Raw genomic sequence first — 23,437 nt, 5'->3', positions numbered from 1 at the left:
TCTAATCTCAGTTGAACTAGGCTGTGCTGTTGGCTGTCCACCTTTTCTACAAAAGATTTTCAAGTTTGTTTATGCATTGAGCTTAAACCCAAAAAAGGGAACTTTTGTTTGCAAATCTAACTACTCAGGATGTGACTGTAGTTTCTCAATAATCATGTGACCTGCTTTAGCTTTTTTTTTTTTCAGACACTGCAGAAGAGCAAAATTCATGAAATCTTGAGTGAAACCACTCTGTTGTCACAACTTCATAATGCCCTTACTAACAAGCTGGATATCAGCACCAGCAGCATTTCTTCTCCTACGTAAGTGATCTAACTTATTTGTTTTCCATTCTTTCTGAGAGCTTTTATTCTTGAGCTTGATGGGCTTATTTGTTCCCCAGCTTAATTGTCTATATCTTGTGTAAAATTTTGTTTCTTGGAAAAAAACGTTTGTTGAGCCAGAGGGATATTTTGCTGAGTTTTCTAGGTCAGGTTTCTTATTCTGGGTGCAAAGGGCTCAGCTGTGCACAGTCCAGAAGACACAGTGAAGTCAAATGCCTGCAGCTTTGCAGATTAGATGTGCACCTGCTGAGCACCTTGTTTAGCACTTTGTTTCCTTCTCCCTGTCCAGGAAACAGCACTTCAGTAGAGTTTGAGGGAAAACTGACCTGCGTGCATGCTGGCTGCAAGCTGCTTTTGGACTCTGCATCTCTCCCTTATGGAACAGCCAGAGTCCCGACTCACGTTGCTTCTAATGCTCCCTGCTGGCCCAAGCAGGGCTTTCTCACAACCTGTTTCCTACTTCATTCTTACTCATCTCCACTTTGTGCAGGCAAGAAGTGGGGCTTATGGCTAGGAAGCCTCAGCAGGAACACTGGGACAGTGTGGTCTAACGGGGAGGGGGGGCTGGCAGCAGTTCCATTGGCTATTGCCCTACCTGGATGCTTGGTAAGGGGGCAGGCACCACCCTCTGGTGGCAAGGCTCAGCTTTTACCTAATGAGCTCCTCCCATGCTACCCGGCTTCATGCAGACGTTCACAGAAAATCACCATCTACCCTTGGGGAACCCCACAGGAGCAGTTTGCCCCACCTGAGACATGCAGACCAGTTATTCCCGCTTGCACCCACTGGGTACCCGCTCCTGCCTCACCTTCTGCAAAGCTGTCCACAGGTCTGCAGCAGTGCTCTACCCTGCCTCTGGGGCTCCCAGAGATTTGCTTCCTTTCCTATTTGCTGCCTCAATTACAAATGGCAGTGAGGTCCTGGCTGCTGCAAAGCCACTGGACCAGCCATTATCTGTTGCAATGAGGAGAAATATGAGTTGTTGGAGGAAAAGAAAAAAAGTCATGTGGAAGCAGGAGGTAACAAGCAAAGGGACTAAGGCAGATGCTGTGTACTTAAAAAGACGAGGCACACATTGCTGTTATGGCTGGTTTACAATACCTAATCCAGTGGGGAAATTGAGCTCTTCCTGCTCCCTGATTTTACGCCCAAATTGCATTCTGCACCATTTTCCTGGCTGAGCTGACCTCTGGGCAAGGCACCGCTGTGTCGCAGAGAGCCCGGGCGCAGCAGTGTGACACAGAGGCTGCTCTCTGCTTGGCTCAGCTGTGTGCAGCAAGGCCTGGGGAGAGCTGACTCTGCCCAGAGTCACACCGAGATCACAGCCTGGAGGCGGCCAGCCCAGTGAGTTTATCTGCAGCTCCATCGCCTGCTCAGCAGCTCCACCTCGCAGAGGGTAACCGCAGCGGCAGAGCCGTACTCTGTGTTACAGAGCGATACTCCGCCTTGCAGAGAGATACTCTGTGTTACAGAGCGATACTCCGCCTTGCAGAGAGATACTCTGCGTTACAGAGCCATGCTCTGTGTTACAGAGCGATACTCCGCCTTGCAGAGAGATACTCTGTGTTACAGAGCGATACTCCGCCTTGCAGAGAGATACTCCGGCTTGCAGAGAGATACTCTGCGTTACAGAGCGATACTCCGCCTTGCAGAGAGATACTCTGTGTTACAGAGCCGTATTCTGTGTTACAGAGCGATACTCCGCCTTGCAGAGAGATACTCTGTGTTACAGAGTGACGCTCGGAGTCGCAGAGCGTTTGCAGCCGGCAGGGAGAGCTTCCCCGCTGGCACCCGGCTCCAGCCCAGCTGCCCCCGGCACGTTCTCCGTTCCTCTTTCTCCAGTGCCCCCACCTGTAGCAGGGCCCATCCAGCCCGCGGTCTGTGCCAGCGGCGCACTCACCAAGGTGTTCCCCAGCGGCTGGAGGCGCAGCCCGGTGTCTCAGTGGGCTCCTGGTGCTGCCAGAGCCGGGGGCACATCCCCATCCTGTGCCAGCTGCACACCGTGCCCGAGCCAGCACACAGCACAGGGCAAACAGCACCGGCACTGGCTTCGGGGCTCTTTGAAAAATGATCCACAAGTCACTCAAGCCTGGGTATCAAATTCATCTGCTAGGCTCTTCCACACAGGAGCAAGTACTCTGCAAGTCCAGAGGGTTTATTCAAGACGTGAGAGTTAGTCTGAACTCTCTATAGAGTCAGAAATCCAGCACTGCAGAGTATAAACCATCATTTCTAACCCCCCCGAATGGGAGATTTTTGTACCTCCCCAAAAGATCTAAATTGCAGATAAGATCAAGATCAAACAGAAAAACGGTTATTTGAATTAGTTAATCCACCTATTTCCACCCAAGAAAAAACTGAAACAAATAGAATCCACCTAACACTGCCTTTGAAAGCAAACGGTATTTAAACAGCATCCAGTAAATGATATTAAACCTTAATTAAAAGCATATTGCAAGAATGAATTGAAAATATTCTCTTTAGTCTTGTGGGTTTTCAGGAATTTCCCTCCCTTTTTAAAAAGAAACTAATAATTTAATCTCAATATATTAAACTCACCTACATATAATATTCCATGTAAAATATTATTTCTGCCATAAAACACATAATCTGTCACTGGTTTAATTCCATTAGAAAGCATACATTAAGGTCTATGTATTATGATCATTAGGATAATAAAAGTAATACAATATCACTTTTATTATGCTTGAATTTAAAACATTTTTCATATGAGCACAAAGAATAATTAAGGGGATGGAAGAAAGGTGTTTTTTTAAAATTTATAATGAAATAAAATCACAGGCGAGAGCAAAGAGACCAGCTCTTAATATGGAAAAACCAGAAACTATGCTTTTTGTGCCCACTGTGTAGCCTTAGAGCTTTTTGTTATCTTTAAATTTCCTTATCTTTATAACTTTGGTACTGGTCATTTAGTAGAGCCAGTGTATGTGACAGTGTTCACAAGGGTTCTTGGATGAGGGAAGAGATGAGAATGTTGACTCCATGTTCAGAAGGCTTGATTTATTATTTTATTATATATATATATTACATTATAACTATACTAAAAAGAAATAGAAGGACAGGTTTCCTCCAAAGCTTGCTAAGCTAAGAATAGAATAAGAAGAATAAAAACAAAAGGCAGCTCTCTCAGACTCTGTCCGAGATAGCCCCGTCTTGATTGGCCATTAATTATAAACATTCAAGATGGCCCAATCAAAAATCCACCTGTTTCATTCCACAGCAGCAGATAACCATTGTTTACATTCTTTTTCTGAGGCCACAGCTCCTCAGAAGGGAAAATCCTAAAGAAAGGATTTTTAGTGAAAAAGATGTCTGCGACAAGTATAAGCATAGATTCTCTACCCCTCACAACTCCTCCTCTGAGTGTCATGGAGGTTTTGGAGAGAAAACATTTCTGCTTGCACAAAATAAGTTTCCAGACATTTTCATTATGTAGAAAAGTTTGCCAAAAAAAACCAAACAACTTTCAGCTCTGAATTATAGTTCCCAAAACATATTTGCTTGAAAACTCAAGATTTTTTTAAGCTCTTCTCCAGATTTTTGAAGCTTGATTTGTAATTTATTAAAATTTGAGAATAGAAATGTGATTAAGACCAGGAAATAAAAATAAATCTGTTGTAAGCCAGCCAATATATCAGGGGTTTTTGGCATAACCCTGGAAGCCCCAGGCCCACACTCAGCTCAAGAGTTTTAGCAGTCTGAAAAACAGACACAAGATTATTTCTGTAAAGATACCAAAATGCCTTGTTTTGGAATGTAAGCTTCAAGCTTAAAAGCAGTCATGTTTCTAGCATTCATTTTACTGGACAACAAATGAAAGTACAGACCTCAAAACCTCAAGAAAATAAAATTCTTTCTCCACAAAACATGGAGGGGAGGAGCTGGGACTTATAATGTTGGACACTTTAGCAATAGGAAAACTGAGTGCATTTAAGACACTGAAATTCTACTTGTGTTTCAGCCAGATAATACTCCCTTCCCAATTCCTGCTATGGTGGGGAATGCCAATGAGAAGATGCTGCTGTGTGCAAGGCAGCTGTGTCCCCACCAGGTGCCCCTGGTACTGTCACCCTGGCAGTGACCTCGTGCTGTGCCTGCAGCACGTGCAGGGGGCAGGGGTTGAGCAGCACACAGGTTTAGAATGCAGGAGTCATATCTGCCTTTAAAGCCTTCTCATGGCCCAGCACCTCATGCAGCTGCACATCAGTTACATCATTTGGAGCTACTTGAAAAGTCCCTGGTAGAAATATCCTTGCACTGAGAAAAAACATTCAAGTGTACATTTTAAACAATTTCCTATAATAACCACGCAACATTAAAACTAAACGTGACCTCTCTTTTTCTCATTTTTAAAAGATGTTGATTCTGTTTTCTTGCTAAAGTATGTGGGAATGAATTGTTTTCTTCAAAGCCACTCCATTCTGAGGGCCTGCACACTCTGAGCATCAGAGTGGCTTAGTGGCTTTATGGAGTAGGAAAGAGCCGGGAGGTGTCCTTTTCATGAACAGGGAACTTGGTGTAGAACCCTCTGGAAAGATTTGTTTCCAGATGACAAAATTTGCTTGCAAGAGGAAAAGACTCTTCTCTGCCAGCAATAAATCCCATTCTGAAGACTGGAACTCCAGGCAGGATTGGGATTTGTGGGAATAGGGGTGTTGGGCTATGCCATATCCTCACTTATTAGCATGTTTTATTAGCTTTAGTGCATCTGTAATCTTTTCCTTGATTTAAAGCAGCTTCTCTTGCATAGAGCTCTCTGGCTTGCAATGACAAAATCGTGGAATGGAAACAGTTGTAAGGCAACAAAATTTTGGAATTGTATTTTCTCTTCTGGTCAAAAACTGGCACAATTCTGTGTGTGTGGCCACATTTCTAGGCTGCTGTCATTAACTTGACTGATAACATTTCACTACTGCAGGAAGGCTCAGATTCTATCCTAGGATTTATTAGAATCAAGTATCCCCTTGGAAAAAGCCAGAAATGGAATTCTGCTCAATGTCCTAACAGGCTAAAATATTTCCATTCCAGATTTTTGGAGAGCAAAGGTACATGCTTCTGGAAACCCATGGGAGGAGGAAATAGGTGAGTCATGGTGGGATTTTCACTTCCAGACAGGAAGTTAGAGGCAAAATAACAAAACTGAATGTCCTTAGAAGACTTCATATACTTTTTAGGTGTAGAAAATAAACATTGTGAGTTTGTAATTGCCTATGCTGCAGAGTCCTGCCATGTGACTGACTCTTTAAATCACGTGTATGAGGACAGAGTGTGGGACTCAGATCCTGAACACAGGTACCCCCTGCTTGACATACTACCCTTGTGTACACACAGTGATGCCAAATCACACACAGTTTACACTTTCAAATTCTCCTTCCTCCCAGCAAAGACTTACAGAGGCAGAGCAGCTGGGCAAGGCAGGAGGATCAGGACTGGGAGGTGGATATGTGCATGTGCATATCTGGAAGCAGCAATAACAGTTTGGAAGGATGCAGATTGGCAAAGGAGCGTGGATGGGGGATTTTGCTTTTGGGGTAAAAGTAAAGCCCTGGCTCTAAAACTCAGCTGAGACCTGCACACACCAAAAGCTGAAGTTGTTCGTTATCATAAAACACCCTTGAGCCCCTTAGCCACAGGTTCACATGGCTTCATTGTATGCAGGGATTTTAAAGAACAGACTCAGACTCTCCTCAGCCACTTACTCAGGCTTAGCATTCTTTTTAGGGATGTGTTACATCTGAAACTCAAAAAATTTATTTATTATTTAAAGGTGTATACTCACTGAGTTGTTTTCACTATTTGCAGATTACACATATGTTATTATAGGAGTTACTCTGGGAGCAGTTCTAGCACTTGGTTTTCTGGCAGTAATAATATGCATGATCAAAGCCAAAGAGATTGACAGTGTCTTTGGAGGTAAGAAAAAAATACTCCTGATCCCTTTTCCATAGACCTCTAGCTCTCCTCATCTTCTGATACAGCAGATCTGAGCTTCAGTGTTAGCAATTGTGTATTTACAACAGCTCTGGCATTCCTGTGAAGAACTAATTTAAAAGTGTCTGAATTGCTGGACTGCCTAGAACTGCAGACTTACATTTCACTATAACCAAGTCTACTCTTTAGCCTCAAAGTTGTTTCTCATCATACCCTGGGGATATGCTACAACCTAACTCAAACCAGACAAAGTATTAGCTAAGACACAGGTCTGAGAAACCTGTCATGAGATATTCCAGCGGGAAGAATCAAGAAGGGCTTTAGGAAAGTTGCATGACTCAACTAATATCAAAGAGTTTTGCCTCAGAAAGGATGGCTGGATCTTTACCAGCTGTAACTATGTACTCCTGGTTGCCTCCTCACAAATTCTGTGGAGGCCTATCACCACTCTGTTCCTTGTTTCTTGACTAACCACATTTTCCTCTTCTCACTTTAGAGTCAGATGGCAAAATGGATAGAAGGTAAGAGTCACTGTGTTTTCTGTTATGCACAACTTCTAATTTCTCTCTCTCATTATGCATGATGCTTCCCCATGCTGGAATGATTGCACATAACACACATGGTAAGCCCCTAGAGGACTGCGATATCTAGTGAGTATGCATGGAAAAAGGAATGTTCTTTTAACAACTTCTCAACATTTCAGAAATACACAAGAAAACCCAGCAGACATTCTTTTTAAAATGAAAATCCTTCAAACACTTGTGATGAAACTTCTTTTTTTTTGTTTGTTTGTACCATGAATAATAACAGCAAACTCTGGGTAACCTTCTAAGGTTACTCTGTCTGCACCTCAGTTCTGAAAACTCCCTTCACACTTACAAGTCAGCGTCACGCAGTGACCATTCCTGCTGGGAGGGATGCCTCTCTGCTCTTCACCTTCCTCCCCCTTACCCAGAAAGAGTAAGGCCATTTTAGGGTCTGAGCACCTGACCAGCTCACCAGCAGGAGGGCAGTGCCAGCCTTCTTGGGCAATGGCCACTCTGCATCTCCCCCAAGGACAGGCAGTGGGGAAGGGGTGTACAGGAGCAGAGGCTCTGGACTGCAAGCTCCGGTGGCTCATGGTAACCTACAGATGTTACACATGTTACAGATGTATCCTACAGATGTGGACACTTTTTTGTGTCCCTCTGAGACATTTTATAAGTGACTAAAAACCCCCAAACATCAACTAACGAGCATTCTCATCAAAGGTAGACAACAGCTGTACTCTATGATTTCAGAAATGGCTTTTGGCCTCTCTCAGAGAGCTGGATAGAAGACTGTCCCCACCACAGCCATTCCTCATAAAGAGAGCACAGCATATGTAAACACTGAATTAAACACTGAATTAAAGACCAAAGCAAGGACAGCCTTTGCAGGAGCAGCTTCAATGTTTTGTGTGCCTGATAGAGAAGGGCCCCAGTCCTGCAGCACGTGTTGTTTTCCCAGGGAGACACTCTTTCAGTGTAACTGGCACAAAATGTTTCCTTTTTTAGTAATACACCATTCCCTGACAAGACTCCGGCAATTTCTGTGCATTAGCCTGAAATAGATTAGGGCTATGATAAAGTCAGAAGAACAAACATAGAATACCTGGTAAACTTTATGATGCTTTCAGGGCAGTGTAGACAGAGCAATTAATGGGAAAGTCATAAGGAAGAGCTAAGTCAGAACAGAAAAGCCAGAGACCAGAGTCAAGAGAAAAGAGAATAAAGGGATGAGAGGGACAAAGACAAGAAACACAGAAGGCAGTGGTAGATTTATTGCCTGGGTGAAATGCAGACAGGATGATCTATGAACTGTTCCACACTGGACTTCTCTAGCTCTCTTTGCTGTTTATTATGTGCCATATTTTCCTTCAGAGACAGTCTGAACATTTATTACATCATCCTCTGATCTTTCTAGGGGAAGTGGCTGACTTTGTGGTGGCAGCAAAATTTAACATCTTTAATGGTGACCTTACATTGACCTCTTTGATGTTTCCTTATCCCAGTCTACAGGCATTTGCTAAAAGGTAGAGTGAAATTTCCAGTTTCATGACAAAATTCTGGTCTTAAGGCTGGAAGTGTGACACAATACAGAAATGTTTTGCCTTAGAGCCACTGACACTGACCAGCGAGACAGACTCTAATTCCACAATATTTTGGGGAAAAACTATTTATGTTAAAGATAACACTTTTATGGCTAAGTAGAAAAAAACTTAGAAATCCACTGTCACTTATTAAGAAGTGTACTCAATTCTGCTGTACTAATCAGTAATTTACTAGCAAATCTTTGTTCTCATTCGCCTCAAGGCATTTACATATTACTCTCTGGGATTGTATAATGCTGGTAATAATCTGTGGAAACAGAATAGTCTTCTACTGGTTTTGAGGAAACCTCTGGTAGTAAAAATACTACCAGAGCTATATAAACATTTAAAAATGTTCCTAATAAACTAATACTTAGTAGGATTTATTTAGGTCACCAGAGACACATATGATAATTAGGTCTAAGTTGATTTTGCTTACTTGCTTCAGTTCCCTAGGGAATTCTAATTAATGGAATTTTAGACCAGTCCTAGTCCTAGAAAATGCTCTGATAAAGTGAAGTCTATTATCTGAAATCACCTGATTTATTCCAACCAACCATATAGCCATCCTGAATCCCTCAGGGAAAGGCAACCTGGAGCCTGTTCAGTGTTAAGAGACACCATCCCTTTAGGACTGGAGAGGAGAACTGGCAAATCTTCTGCAAACAGCTTCATTTTCTGCTTGACCAGGGGTGATTATTAGTGCTTGTTCTGGAAAAAAATATTTAATCCAACTGATAGAACACTCAACCAAATTCACCTTCAGCCAAATTTTGTTTTAAATTTTACATTATCATTATTCCTACAAATGCCACCAGCCACTCAATATTTCCCTAGCTGGGAACTACTCTGAGCGGGCATCACCCAGCACTGCACTTCCATAGCCAGTGGAGTTGCTCAGCCTCATAGCAGCTGAAGGTCTTGATGCAGATAATCATCCTCTGTGTCAGAACCCCAATTAGCTGGTACTGAACCCTTCCAAGAACAATTTTCACTAAAATCAGGAAGTATTTGAATGCATCCCCCTCGATAATTTCCAAAACACTTAAAACACAAGTGTTTCAATACCCACACGCCACTGACAGCTCATTGTGAAATAATTAACAGAATTTACCACTTTATTTAGTCAGGTACATAACATTAAGATTTAAACAATCAATTCACAATGGGTTGCCCTTAAACTCAATGGGATATTTACTAACACTTGAGAAGGAAAAGGCTTGAGGCAAGATTCTGTCAGCCAACAAAACAGCAATTTATATGTCAACTGACAATTATTTAACGTCCTCTTTTTTAATTAATAGCTCATGTCAGTATCAAATGCCATCTTGGTGTAAGCTTGGTAAATTATAATGCCTAAAAATTTCATGCAAGTTTAATGTATTCATAAAAATGTCTGGGCACATTTAATGCTGGCAATATTTTGAGTTAACTACAGTGCATGTCAGCCAGATTTATTTTGACAGGAGACAAAGAAAGAGACATACAGAGACAAGGAGAAGGGTGGAGAGACAGAGAATGTTTACTAAAAAAGAAAAGGTACATATTTTAAACCTGCCACAAATGAATCTTTTGTCAACACATCCTGGGCAACAGCACACACAGAATTCCCCGTGCCATTCACTGGGTTCTACAGGACTCCATGTAAATCATTCAGTAGAAAATCAGGTTCTAAATGCAATACACAAGTTCTTCTGATGTTTTATGGAAGAGAGGAGGAGCTTGCCAAGCGTATTGGTGATTTTCTTTTCCTATCCAAAGCCTCATCTAAATATTCTCTTATATTTTCCCTCCTGACTTCTAAAGGACCAACTTCTCTCTCCTTTGCTAGACTGTGCTTGAGAAACACAGAATACTTTTGAGAATTGTAGTATTCTTTAGGTGAACGGAGCAGGTCTTGGCATGTAAATGTACTTTAAAACCTCGAATATGTTCTAAAATTCATTAAAAACAATGCCAGACATTGCATAGGAAGTGAAATTGTCCACTTTGCAAATATAAACATCACAGATAGATGGCACGGAAAAGACAAGGTTTCGGCAGTCATGTGCAGGTTTCAATGTTGAGCTGCAGTTTCTTCCAACTACCAGAACTGTGGCAGCCTAAACATCTGAACCAGGAGTCTTTTTCCTAGCATTTTGTCATGTTCAGGTCTGTAGCCTGACAGGCAGGGACAGTGAACATGATCTGATCTAAAAATATCATATCCTTCAAACAGGTTTGAAGTCAGATAGAAAGACAAACATCTTGTTTTGGAGATGAGAAGAGTTCTATCTGATCCAAAATTGATCTATAGCACTGTGAATTGCAGAATGCATTGTTTAACAAGCGGGAAGCCAAAAACACACTCATGAGTCCCATCACCTGCATATGGAAGACACTGTCTGTCTAGTCACTGGAGTCTGAGCTCACAAATAAACTTAACTGGAGAATAAGTTTTAATGCTAGAGTGGGTACTTGAAAAAACCATATGGGAGTCCTTTGGAAAATGGTTCCAAAATTTACAAACCAAAATCCCTAAGTAAATAAAAATTGAAAAAAAAAGACTTTGGCCTTGGCTGAGAGTGTCACTGGAAGGGTGGTGCACAAGGGGAAAGGGTCAATATGGAGAGCACAGGTTTCCCAGGATGCTGGGCACTGAAATGCACTGCAGCCCCTCAGATACTGTGCCAGCAATTCACAGGTAACACTGTAAGTTCAGCCCACAGCCTGGCAGCAAGTTCCCTGCATCTATCCTTACTCTCCTAAAACAAGCCTACTTTTTCTTTTCCTCTCCCAGGAATATTTTAAACTATGCAATCAGTTTGATCTTCTTGGATCTGCAGCAGACCAGTCATGTAGACTCAGCAGAATCCTTGACACCTCTGAATGGATTCTCTTAACATCCCTCAGTGGTGCCCTAAGCTGTTCTTTCACTTGCCACTCTTGGTTTCCCAAGCAGACCTTCACAAGGTCTTTCATTCTGACAAGGAGGATATTCTATATACAATTCAATCATCATGTCAACAAAGTTTTCAGAAGTTATCACTGGTTTACATTGAAGCAAAAACAGAGTGAGCAACGACACTTAACTTCTTCAATGATCCAAATAAGCCTTGCAAAATCAGTCACAAATTATTCTTGTGAGGTCTGTTTTGACTACAGAGCCTCTCTTCACATTGCCACTGTGGCCTACAGCCAGTAGTGAAGAACTGACACGAGAATGGGAGTGGAAGACAGCTTGGAGGGCTCCAGTCCTCTTAGGCAGGAGAACATTTGCACTTCCCTGGGTAGATAGCACCTGCACAAGACGAGTGTGGCCCTGTTGATACAGCAGCACAGGCCCAATTCCTTGCTCAGCACTGTAGGGATTAGTGGGTGTTGATAGGCAGAAGGCTGTATTCACTGCTTTAGGCTTCCTAGCATGCATCCTGGGAATTGAGTTTAATGGAAAATATTTAAAGCTTCACAGATGCCATAATAATGCATGCTATTGCAAATAAATATAAGGACAAGTAGAGATGATCTAAATAACTCCATTTGTGTGCAAATGTTTAAAAATGGGCAAATAATCTCAGCAGAAATGGCTGTCTCAACTCCTTGTACATATATATTTGCATAAACAAAATGTCAATACCCATTCTGTGTTGAGGCAATAGTCACCAGTGACTAGAGTAATAAACTGTTTTTTCTTCCTACTCCTGTCACTGCCCTGTCTAGCTGAACTTGCTCTTCTGAACAACCTTGGACAAGTCCCTGGCTCAGGTTACCCTTTCCATAAAATGAAATTAATCTTTTTATCACACACTTCAAAATCAAGGACGTTAAGCTTTGCACTATGCTAGGGACAGCAGGCTTTAAAAAGCAGCAGTAAGACACTCTGTAGGCTTCAGCTCCCTTAGCACCATTCCTGGATTGAGGGAATACAGACACAAACAGTCCCTGAAAGACAGGTTTTATATATATATATATATATATATGCACAATACACACGTATGTATGGCACAAACTTCTAGGGTGAGATTAATTCATTAAACCCATTTCAATGATACAGCATACCTCACTGATGCCAGCTATGAACCTGATGGGCAGAGCCACACTTCTGGCTATTTTTTGCTCCTCTGGCCACCCTCCACATTCCCTGGGAGGGCACCTGGCCCAGGGTGTCTGTTCTCCTCTTGGATGTGGGGACTGCCTTTGTGGTTGACCTTTTCACAGCTGCCAAACAGGGAAGAATCCTTACTCCTTCCTACCCCTCTGCACAACTGTTTGAGGCTAGTCTTGAACAGCTCTAAATAATTTGATTGTAAGAGTTGGTGCCAAACCTGCTGAGTCAGGAGGATGCTTTCCTGGTAATATTCAGACACCTGTCAGAGGCAATTCCTTCCACAGCCATCGTGGTTGCTGCTGGCAAACTTGCTGGTGCAAATGATTCCAGCACTGAACGAGTAATTCCACCCTTCCCTAGAGCGGCTGCAAGTGTGAATACAAAAAAAAAAAAAAAAGGCGAAATGTTTCTGGAAGAGCACCCTCTTCACCCCTGTCAGCAGGCACCCAGGGTAACCCAAATATTAGATGCCACCGAGCAAAGAGCCTCCTGCTCCCTGGCAGCACCAGTCTGCCAAACAAACTGAGTAGCTTTGTGTTGCCTAGGGCTTGTCAGAGAAGTGACAACAAGGGATTAGCCAGGAATGAAAGCTGCTATGACAGCTAAAGGACAGCTTAAAACCAACACAAATCAAGGCCTCTTGACGCAAGAGACAAGAGTGCCAGGTGTTAGTCAGACAGGAACAGCATCGAATTAGAGCTCCTGCATATTCCAGCTCACTGGTTTCTGGGGATCACATTTAATTTCTGCACACAAGTTCACACTAGCCTTATGAAAAAAGAATCACTGATTTCCAATCCTTGTGGTGTCATGACATTTAACATAATCGAGGGCTGCAAGACAAGATCGCTTTCCCAAGCACTGACACTAGATGGAGCAAAACTGAATAAAAGATTTAGAGCAGTGAAGAAAAAAATAAAAAAGTTCCCGCATTTCGGCAACTCTAATGTGTTACTCATTTGAATTCTCACCTTTGATTATGGCTCTGGAAGTCACAATTAATAGCTCACTCTTTACACTTTGCAGGTCAAACACAGGATCAAGCCAAAACAGGTACGTCCTGGGGGAAGTGGTGCTGGTGGCACAGGGAGGTGGAGTGGCAGTACTGGGCAGACCCAAAGCAGTAGAGGCACATCCACCTAGGGGAAGGTGCACAGCAATAAAGGCTGTGGGGTTACCCTGGGTTACAGAGAGCCCAGATGTGCTGGGCACTGTGCATGGGCTGAGGCAGGTAATTTAACTGTGCCGTGCCACAGCTTCCCAGTGCTCACCTGGAGCTCCCTGGCACAGGCACACCGCAAGGCTGGCTGCCCTGTGCAGCTGCCCCACAGCAGCAGCCACTCCAGGTAATAAACTCCTGGGAAAATGCAGCCACAAAAGGACCCAGGTGCTGCTGCTCAGCTGCTCCCCACCCTGTGAAAAGGCAATAGTGGGAAGCACCCCAAATGAAAATAATCCAGTGTCTGCAATTCAGGGAGCCCTGGGATGCTACCCAAAAATGCATGGCTTGCTGATAGTGGATTCCTGCTTGGCAGTGACAAGGACACCTGGAAGTCACCACAACAGCCACAAGCATGAATTTGTTCTGTTAATTCACTTAGGAAAAACAGATGCCTCCAAAGGTACAAAGGAACATCTACTAAAAAGAAAGTTAAGTGAAAGGAACTTCATTAATGTAACTCAAGCATCTCCATTGATAATTTTCTAGAATTCCTGTGATTTTTATCTGAGTATCTCCCAGCTCAGCTTTTACAATGATGTTTTACCTGGTATAATCCAGGTAAAACCAAAGCCAGAGAGTTATTGTTAACCTGCAATTTTTCTTTCTTTTCAGAGATGACAGCAATACAATAAGAAACCAAAGTACAAGAGATCAATAACCCTTTTGCAATCAACAGTTACCTGGTCTGAGGATCAATAGAAGTCTCTTGTGCACAGGCAGGAATCCTACCAATACCAATCCTTTTCTTTGTTCTTTAGTTGAAAGGCTGATTGATTGTTTACAGGAAGAGCTTATAGTGCTCCTAACTTCAATCACCTGCGCCCAAAAGGCCTGCAATCCCCCTTAGCATGTCTATGTAGGAGATGTGTGAGGAAAATAAAATAGATGAGCTCTGTTCGCTAATAGATCCTCTTTATTCAGTGATAAGTATATGATTGATTTGTAAAGTCAGTGAAATACCAGATAATCAGAAAAGTGGCAATATAATTCAGCAGCAGAATTCATGGTCACACCCATATTTCAAGATAAGTAACTTGATAATTTGAAAAATCATTCATTTGAGGTTAGAACAAAATAAGGCTTCTCATTTATTTCAGGAAATAATACATTTTTTTGTGTTAGTAAAAAAAATTTCAATCATTTAAAGTTTTAATTTTTTAAATCTAGAACTGAGGTCTTTTGTAGGTGTTAGTGATTTGTCAGCTGTGGGAGCTTTGGAAACTCTTGGCCAGCATCCTCTGCTATTCCTACAGCTTCTCTCAGGAAACCCAGCAGAATTTCAAGGCTTGGGGGCCTCAGGTACATGGCATGCCCAACTTAATTAAGTAATATCCCAATATTTCACAGGCAGAGCTTTATGTTGTAGCATTACAGGATGACTCCAAATAGGATGTTACATTATTTTTTTGCAACTTACCATTATCCAGAACCAAAGACCACAACCTGTAAACAAATAGGATCTTCATAACCTTTTAGCTCAAGCCAATGTCTAGAGACATATGGGTTTTTAAAATCTCTCACCTTACATACATTCTTAAGGTTCACTTTTGTACCTGTTTCTGCTCTCTGTGTGGCAGTTCATAATGCAAATAATAAATAAATTCTTTCCAGCTCTCCACTAATATAAGAGATTTAATCCAACTTAAAAAAAAAACCAAACAAACAAAAAAGCAATTGTAAGACTGAAGTCCAGCCTAGAAATTCTGTGTGTTATTAAGAAATATCACTCAGAAAAATCACAGGGACCAGGGCCTCCTATCCAGTAACCAACTTTCAGATCAGGCAGAGCTGATGTGCTGGGTCAGGGATTTAGAGGAAACATGCTGTTAGAGCATAAGGGCAGCTATAACAGAATTGTTTTTTCAAGAATAAGTTACTGTACTACTTCTAACTAACTGAAGGGATTTCAATATGGGCATTTTTTGGCTTTCACAGGTCATTTGTCAAATGTACAAAGAAAACTGGATAGTAATTTTTCCACACATTTTGAACAACAAAATGTAAAATTTATTTTGAGAGAAGAATGATATATTGGAATACTTTCCCTAGTTTCCTAGGTGTCTGTTACCCATTGCAGTAACACTGCAGTTCATTAGCAGTATTTGCTAACAGATAAACTAAAGCAGTAATGTGATACTTGTAAGTAATTTTGTGTACACGTGTAAGTGAATAAAGCATCTTGTAAGGTATCTGTTAATTGATTTGCTTCCTGTAGTATCATTTTAATTAAGACTTGGAACAGAAGAGAGAGCATGTGGTCAGGGAGGAAAGCTATCACCTTCCCTTATTTGTGTGAACAAATCTTTCAGTACACATCATTTCAGTACACTATGGGAAATAAAGATGAAAATAAACAAGAAATGCTAAGTTACAAGCAGTAGAGGAGAAAGGCCTGGAGAATTAAGGTTGATAATCTTGATCAGGCAAATGTGCTGGGGTGGTGAATAGATTATGATTTCTCAAAAGCTTTTGGTGAGTGCCTTGGCTCCCTGGGAATGGGAGAAGGATGAGCAGTACTGAGACATGACAGCTGGGCACAGGGGACCCTCAGAGCTACTGCTGCTGCTGTCACTGAGAGCTTTGGGCACACTTACATGGGGCTGCAGTCTTTTGCCACCCCAGGGAATTGCTGTTTTGCCCATTCCTACAAAGCAGCTTTACCAGCACCACTTGGAGCAGCAGCAACTCCTAAATTCAGGCCAAACTGCACAGCAGTGCTTGGAAATAATCACTGAAGGAAAACTAAATGAAAGAGGAACATCTGGGAGGCATTCAGTCACAAGACTGAACAAAATACACTGTAAGCCCCAGGAATTTTTGGTCAAGGATTCAGCCCTGGCAGTCAACATCCAGTAGAGCAGACACCTATCTGCACTCCTGCCTGTCCAGCACAGGTCATGGCTGTCCATGCTCAGCACCCCCTGCTCCCCCTGAGCTCATGGGCATTCCCCTGAATGGTAACAGTGGGAAGCTCTTTGCAGCCAGGGTTTGGACACATGCCCCAGCATGTCATGCTGGACCTCAGCCCCTTCTCAGCAGATGCCCAGCAACAAAATGATGCTGGTGAATGTAGTTATTCAGAGGAGCAGACAGTTGTAGGCACAAGAAGTGAGCTAAGAGGTGCAGGCACAGCATGCATTTCTAAAGAGATAACGACACAGCTTTGGCTTTAATTACAATGCACGAGCACAGCAACAGTGAGATCATTCAAGTCAATTCCTTCTGTCAGCTGCATCAGTGCAAATCAAAACTAACTGCAGGAGTCACACAGCTTGGTGCAGCCCTTGTTCACATGATAATAAATCAGGCAAAAATCCACTGGACTCAGTACAGCTGCATTGAGTAATAAAAAGGTGCCAGTGGGTGGAGTCCTGGAAATCAGGCCCCAGTGATATAAATCCACTCTAAAAAGTATGAGGAAGAGGAGAGTCTGATTCAGCTCCCCCCAAAGAGAAAGGATGACAACTGTCAATGATCAAAACATTTGCAATATGATTTTTTTTGGCTTCCCTCATGCCTATAAATGAAAACTCAGATAATTTTAGTCAGGAATATTTTTTCTGTTTCTCGCAACTGCACTTGATCAAATAAAAAAGATTGTTAAAATTCTTTGACTCACCAAGCAAATACGGGAAAACGCAAGCAAAGAAAGTACCTAATTAGGAGACCTGATAAAGAAAGGATGTTTATACTATACAAATAGGACCTGTAGAGGCTTCAAACTTCTGAAAATTGCTCTCATCACACACAGGGAATATTACAATAGTCAGCCTAGGTCTGACAGAGGTCCATCTTCTCTGATAGCCTCTTTACCCCACAAACATCTAGATGAAGCCTAAGAGCATTGCAAGTATGTGCCAACAATCTTCTAAAGGACCCTACTATCCTACAGCAAACTTCTGCTCTGTGTCACTAAGCCAAAAGTGTTGAATTTATTGTTTTCTGCTGTATTTTTCTTCCATTGTCAGAAGTGGTTCATTTCATAGATACTATATAGTTTCACATAAAAAAAAATCACAAAGGCCTTTGTCCTCTCTATCAGTACCTCAGTGAATTTGTACAAATTTTCATCCTAACACATCATGAAAGCAATTCACATAGTCCTAAGAAGGCATGTTCACTCTTAACCAGGAGGGGAAATGACACATGGAGCAGCCCAAGTGCTGCAGCAAAGGCTAGTGCAGGATCAGCAGAGCAAAAAATACAGACAAAGTTTTCCAAGTTCAACATGGTGAGCTACCTAGTGGACCATCATTCTTCTCTATTTCTGCTTCCAACAAAAATGCTGCTTTTGGAATGGTTAGGTGTTAAGTATTTCACCCTATTGAATATATATGGTTTCAATTCTCATATTTCTGGCTTTAATTCCTAGACAAACCTTGTGCTTTCACTGACAGCTGCAGCAAAGGGAGCCTCAGCAAAGTCAGTGACATTACACTGGGCTTGAACACTATGTGAGCTCATAACAAGCCCAAATGCATTGTAAGCAGTGTCACAGTGCACACATTCTGTCTTCTGCATCCAGACAAAGTATGTCCCATGTTTCCTGCCCCACACTCCTTATCTCCATGCCATAATCCACAGGCTGCTTGCAGGATGCAAGTGGGATCATTTGCACCCCTCACACCACTGCTGGTGGGGATCTGTCCTGATGCAGACAATTCACAAGCCTTTCCTTTACAGATCAAATCCTATCCAGCACTATCAGAAATCTTCCTCAGTCAATGGGCAATTAAAATAATTACCTTTAATCCTATTCTCCAGTTACTCCACAGTACTGAGGGAGGACGCAGAGGGCTGGGACCAGATGCAAGCATATTCTGTTGTGATTAAAACTACTGAAATGCTCCAGTGAATATAAACCACTGACTATTCACCTTTTTTGGAAACAACCCCTGTATGTTTTAAACTGCTTCATATTTAAACTCATTAGAGTGACACCAGGGAAGCAACAGAAAGCTGTGCTGAGTGCCCAAGGGCTCCTGAAGGGATGCCTGCAAAGGAGCTGCTACCTTGAAATGCAGGCAAAACACAAAGTAGCTCCTCAGAAGAAAAGGCCACTGTGTGCTCCTGCCTGCAAAAGGAATGCAGAGCCCAAAGTAGAGCTGGACTGGCTCTCAGGTACCTCAGGGGGTCCTGGTGTGAGGAAATAACTGGATGTGTGTAGTATGGGACTGTGGACAGTGGTAGGTTCAGAGACTTGGCTGGGGATGCCTGGGAAATTGTTTTTTCTTATAAGCCAACTGATGATATAAAGGACAACTAAATATGAGAGAGAACCAACTGATATTGGGAAGGGGTAAAAAGGTGATTGCAGAGGAAAAGGCAGAATATGTGAACTTATACTTGCATCAAATTACTGTTTTAGCAGTCAGAACAACAGGAAAAGCAGAGTGTGTCCAACAGTCATTTAATTTGGGAATTTTGCACTATCTGATACTCTGCTTGAGACACTAAGCCTTCAAGTCATGTGGCTGTGGCAACACCCACTATAATTTTAAATATACCTTACTTTTGAGCACATTAATAAATAATGCAGATCTAATTCATAACATTTTCCAAATAATGTTAATGAGACAGTAATTCAAATTTAGTTCCTAATACAGCATGATCTACATGTACAAGACAGTGCAAATGGAAGATTATTCTCAAACCCATGTGATGTGATATTAACATAACCAATAAACTTTTGATTCAGATCCAACACCTGCCAGGCTTTTCAAACAGGATGACAAAGCTGTGACAGGACCTTCTGTGTGAGTCATAAATGCCCTCCTACCATGACTGCAGGAAAATTAAAAATACATCTCATGTTGTTGATTATTCAGTAGAAACCATTCATTGACCTAAAGGCAAGTGTTTTTTCAGGCATCCTTCTTGGGGAGGTGATGTTATTGATCAGAATCGGGCTGAGGCTTTGAGCATGTCAGGGAAAAGAGCAAAGGGTGGCTGTGAGAGCAGCAAGGCTCATCTCCAGCAGCAGCAGCAGCAAAGAGCCCATACAAGGATCAGGGTGAATCCAGAGGTGGCACCTAGACCCAAACCAAATAACAGCTGCTAGTTCTCTGCTCCCAAGCCTTCCTACTATTATCTTTTATCTTCTCCTGCATAATTTGTCATTATCTCTGACTCGTAAGGCCAATTAATCATGCTTCAGAAAAAATGAGATTTCTCACAAGCAGATTATCTGTCTCTGACAAACAAGAGATAATTCAATTAGCTTCCTTTTCTAAACATTTAATAACTGGTTTTGGTAAATTAGTCCTTTTTGTAATTTAGCTATAATTTAGGAAGATTTAATATGTCATTAGGCACACCAAATTCTGTGTTAATATAACATTATGGCTGAGATTTTAATTGCCCCAGAGTCAGGAACTGTATACATAAATGGCTTGATTCCCACATGGAAGCAGCTGATAGGAAATACATAGAGCTCCACAGAAATTCTCCTTAAAATCCCTTCTTTTAGTTAAACACATGCTTAAGGACTCTGGAGAATAGAGGGCTTTCTCTGACTTGGGTAAGGACTCCAAGAATTCAGTGTAAAAGACAAATATTCACATATTTATTTGCAGAATTTCTACATACTACAGAAATTTATGGATTTAACTTGGATTTAACCCTCTTCACAGTTCTCGAAGTTCTTGTTTCCCATCCTGCAATTTCCTGGGAAAATCCCAGTATCTAACAGTAGTACCTGACTGTGGCCTGTTCAATGAGAATTTCTTCTGTTTCATTCTGGAAACAGGCCTTTTAGTCCTTTTGGACATTGCCAATTGATACTAATGTAATGGCATTAAAGAAGTCGATGAACTACACACTGAGAGTAAAAATCAGCTTCTTTTGTGCTGGGGGAAAATCAAAGCAATTGAGTTGTATGGATGTTAAAAGGCCAAAGTGGAGAAGCAGATTTCAAAGCAATGTTAATTGCTCTACCCCAGCAGGGTCAGCCAGACTTTGCCTGGGCTGAAAGTGAAGAGTCAGTTAAAGCAGACTGATCCCCACACACTGCTGGCTGCAGCCTAGCCATTCCTGACTTGTCCCTGGAACAGCTGAACAGGGTATTTCCCACTATATATAGTCTGCCCATGGCAGACCCTTTCAGAGCTCGTGTTTGACTGTATGGATCCACCAAAAGGTGCTATGATTTGGAGAATCTCTTCTTTCAGAGAATTTTGGAGCTCAGGCCAAGGCAGCCTCCTGCCACCATTTGAACAGATTTGCCAATTTCTATCAGAAGTTGATAAAAGAGCAGAAGCCTCTCAGACTTTTACATTCCAGCATGCTTCATGAAGGCAAGCAGCTGAAAAAGAGGACTCAAAACCCTGTTTCAAGCTTTTTCCCAGACTGGGGGCTTCTCTAGATCTTTCTTTGTAGGTTTCCTGCTGCCTACTAGAATCCATGGCCTTACTTAACCAACATCAACCAAGCACATAACCAAACATGTTGGGAAGCTGACTTCATTAGTTCTTTCTTTCTCTCCCAAGGCAAATCTGCTTATACTGGAAAAACATATCTCTCAGCAGAAGTAGTAGGAAAATGGCCACAACTTACACCAAGGCAGTTCAGCCCATCAGACTGGCACATGCCAACCCTGCAGTAAACCACACTGAAGAAAAGAAACCCTAAGGTGGTTATCACAGACCTTTTACTCACAGCCTTTCTGATTCTCAGCTGGAATGACTGGTACCCATTTACAGCCAAGTTGACCAAAAAAAGCCTCAAAGCAGCACAATCTGATTCTCTACCTGCCTTGAAAACACTCATCACTGTTATGACAAGGGAGTTTATACCTCTGTCAAAATGCCATATGTGGTAACCATTCTGCCATCACACTTTCATTCAGAGAAAAATAAGAATTTTCCTCAATTTTATTTTAGGGTTAAGATACTGCATGATTCATTAGAAGTCATGCTGTTCACTAGTTTAAAGTCCTAAATTAATATTTGAATATTAAATTGTGTAAAACTGAGGCTTTTCATTAGTTATTTCATGTGGTAATAGGAGGCATGGTTCTGCACTCAGTGTGCACCAGCCAAGACTGGAGTAACTTGATAGAATTACTGCAGGAAAGAGCAGTACAGACAGAAGGAGACGTCAGCCCATGTATTTTTTAATTTAAAATATTCCTATATTTAACCACAGTTCCAAACTCAATGCTTATTACTATTAAGGGATTTATTAGGCAAGGATTTCTCTGGACAAAGCCCAGCTGACCTCAGTGGGAATTTTGCCCAAGTAAACTTCCCATTGGTGTATGCAATACTCTTTGTATGTTCACAATCATAAGCATTAGCAGAGACCAGACCCACATCTGAAAACTGTTTCATTAGCTCTCAAAGGTGACATTACCAACAGAGGTGAAGCTTTAAAAACTATTGGGACAGATTCCCTCTGTGCCTTTTTGGCCTGCATGGTGTCCATTAACACTCTGCAAGCAGCTGAGATGAATTCACAGCCCTGGGCTGCAGCCTGCATTAAGCTCTTTTAATTTTCCACCTCCACAATGCCATTGTGGGGCATAAAAGTGAGGGGTGGAAAGGTAAATGTCCTGGGGAAAATGTGCTCACAGCATGTGTGCAGCTGTGCCTTTAAACTGCTGTATGGGACGTGTAGAAGGAAATGCTCAGTTCGATGGTGCTCCATGCAGAACAATGCTGACACATTCAGATATCACATTTACAGGCTGTCAGGCTCTCAGATTTGGCCTTAGCTCAGGACAAAGTACAGTATCAGGGAGAATCAAACTGTTCTGCAGCAATGAATAGAGGAGTGGGTAAACTCCTACTGATGAAAAAAAGCCCTCAGAGAAGACATGCACAGATTCTACAGCAACAGTGAATGCTATCAGAAGGATACTGGGCAGAAAGTCAATTTATTTCTGATAAAAGTTGGTTCTGAGTTGCTTGAAGTTTTATTAGTTTTCAATTAAGACAGCCAAGAGTCTCGCAATGAAAATGGATTGCAGAACCTTAAGGAGGACTGCATTCTGTGCAAAAATGGGGCAAGACTGTTTTAATTCAGGGGGAATGGAAAGTATTAGAGGAGTCTGTAACAGATCAAAGACTTGAAAGATGAACATTTTTTTTTCCCAGAGTGGGGAGTTAGGGGGCTGGGGGAGCATGGTAGTTGACTAGCCCTGATAAGAGCAGAGTTCATCACAGGCATGAAGACACACATGCACAGAGAAGCCAAAGAGAGGATCATGAAAGACCCAGAAATAAACTCTGACAAAACATCTGGAATCTGACAAGCAAAGGAAGTCACCCAGACTTAACTGAAGCTTACAGGGAGCAGGCTGCTCTGATAATGTGGCCACGATAGCATGAAAATACACCATAAGTAAAGAAATAAAGACAGGACCTGCTCATGGCATTCAGAGTACAAAACAACAGTACGTGACTCAGCACATAAGCCAAAACCATGCCCAGAGCTTAAAACTATTTTAGAGCTGTAATTCTTGATGAGATGGCAAGGGAGGCCTGGCAAGTTCAATGATGACAACACCAACACTGCTGCTTTTGGAGATGTCTGGACACCATGGCTACAAATCATGATTTGGCTGCAGCAGTGGGCTGCTCAATAATATTGTGTCTTCCAAGACTTAGTGAAGAAGGAAAAATCTTATAGCTGATCTTAACATTCTGAGTCTGGTTAAAACAATGCACTCATTAGAGAAGGAGTGACCAAAACAAATAAAAATGGCTTTAGTGACACTTTTGGGAAATTGGGATGCTCTCAAA

At 42.0% G+C, this 23,437-nt stretch overlaps 1 protein-coding gene across 1 annotated transcript; it reads left to right on the top strand.

Annotated features, from left to right (window-relative positions):
* Positions 1-208: 208 nt before the first annotated feature.
* TMEM273 (transmembrane protein 273) lies at positions 209-14,312 on the top strand. The gene is given in 6 exon segments (XM_036385647.2): positions 209-302; positions 5,373-5,426; positions 6,147-6,257; positions 6,772-6,796; positions 13,499-13,574; positions 14,307-14,312. Coding segments are annotated over 6 exon segments (366 nt in total).
* The last annotated feature ends 9,125 nt before the right edge of the window (positions 14,313-23,437 follow it).

This window comes from Molothrus ater, chromosome 8 (genome assembly GCF_012460135.2).
Source record: "Molothrus ater isolate BHLD 08-10-18 breed brown headed cowbird chromosome 8, BPBGC_Mater_1.1, whole genome shotgun sequence".
Classification (NCBI taxonomy): Eukaryota; Metazoa; Chordata; class Aves; order Passeriformes; family Icteridae; genus Molothrus; species Molothrus ater.
The sequence above is the reverse complement of the archived record's forward strand: the minus strand, read 5'-3'. Positions and strand labels throughout refer to the sequence as shown.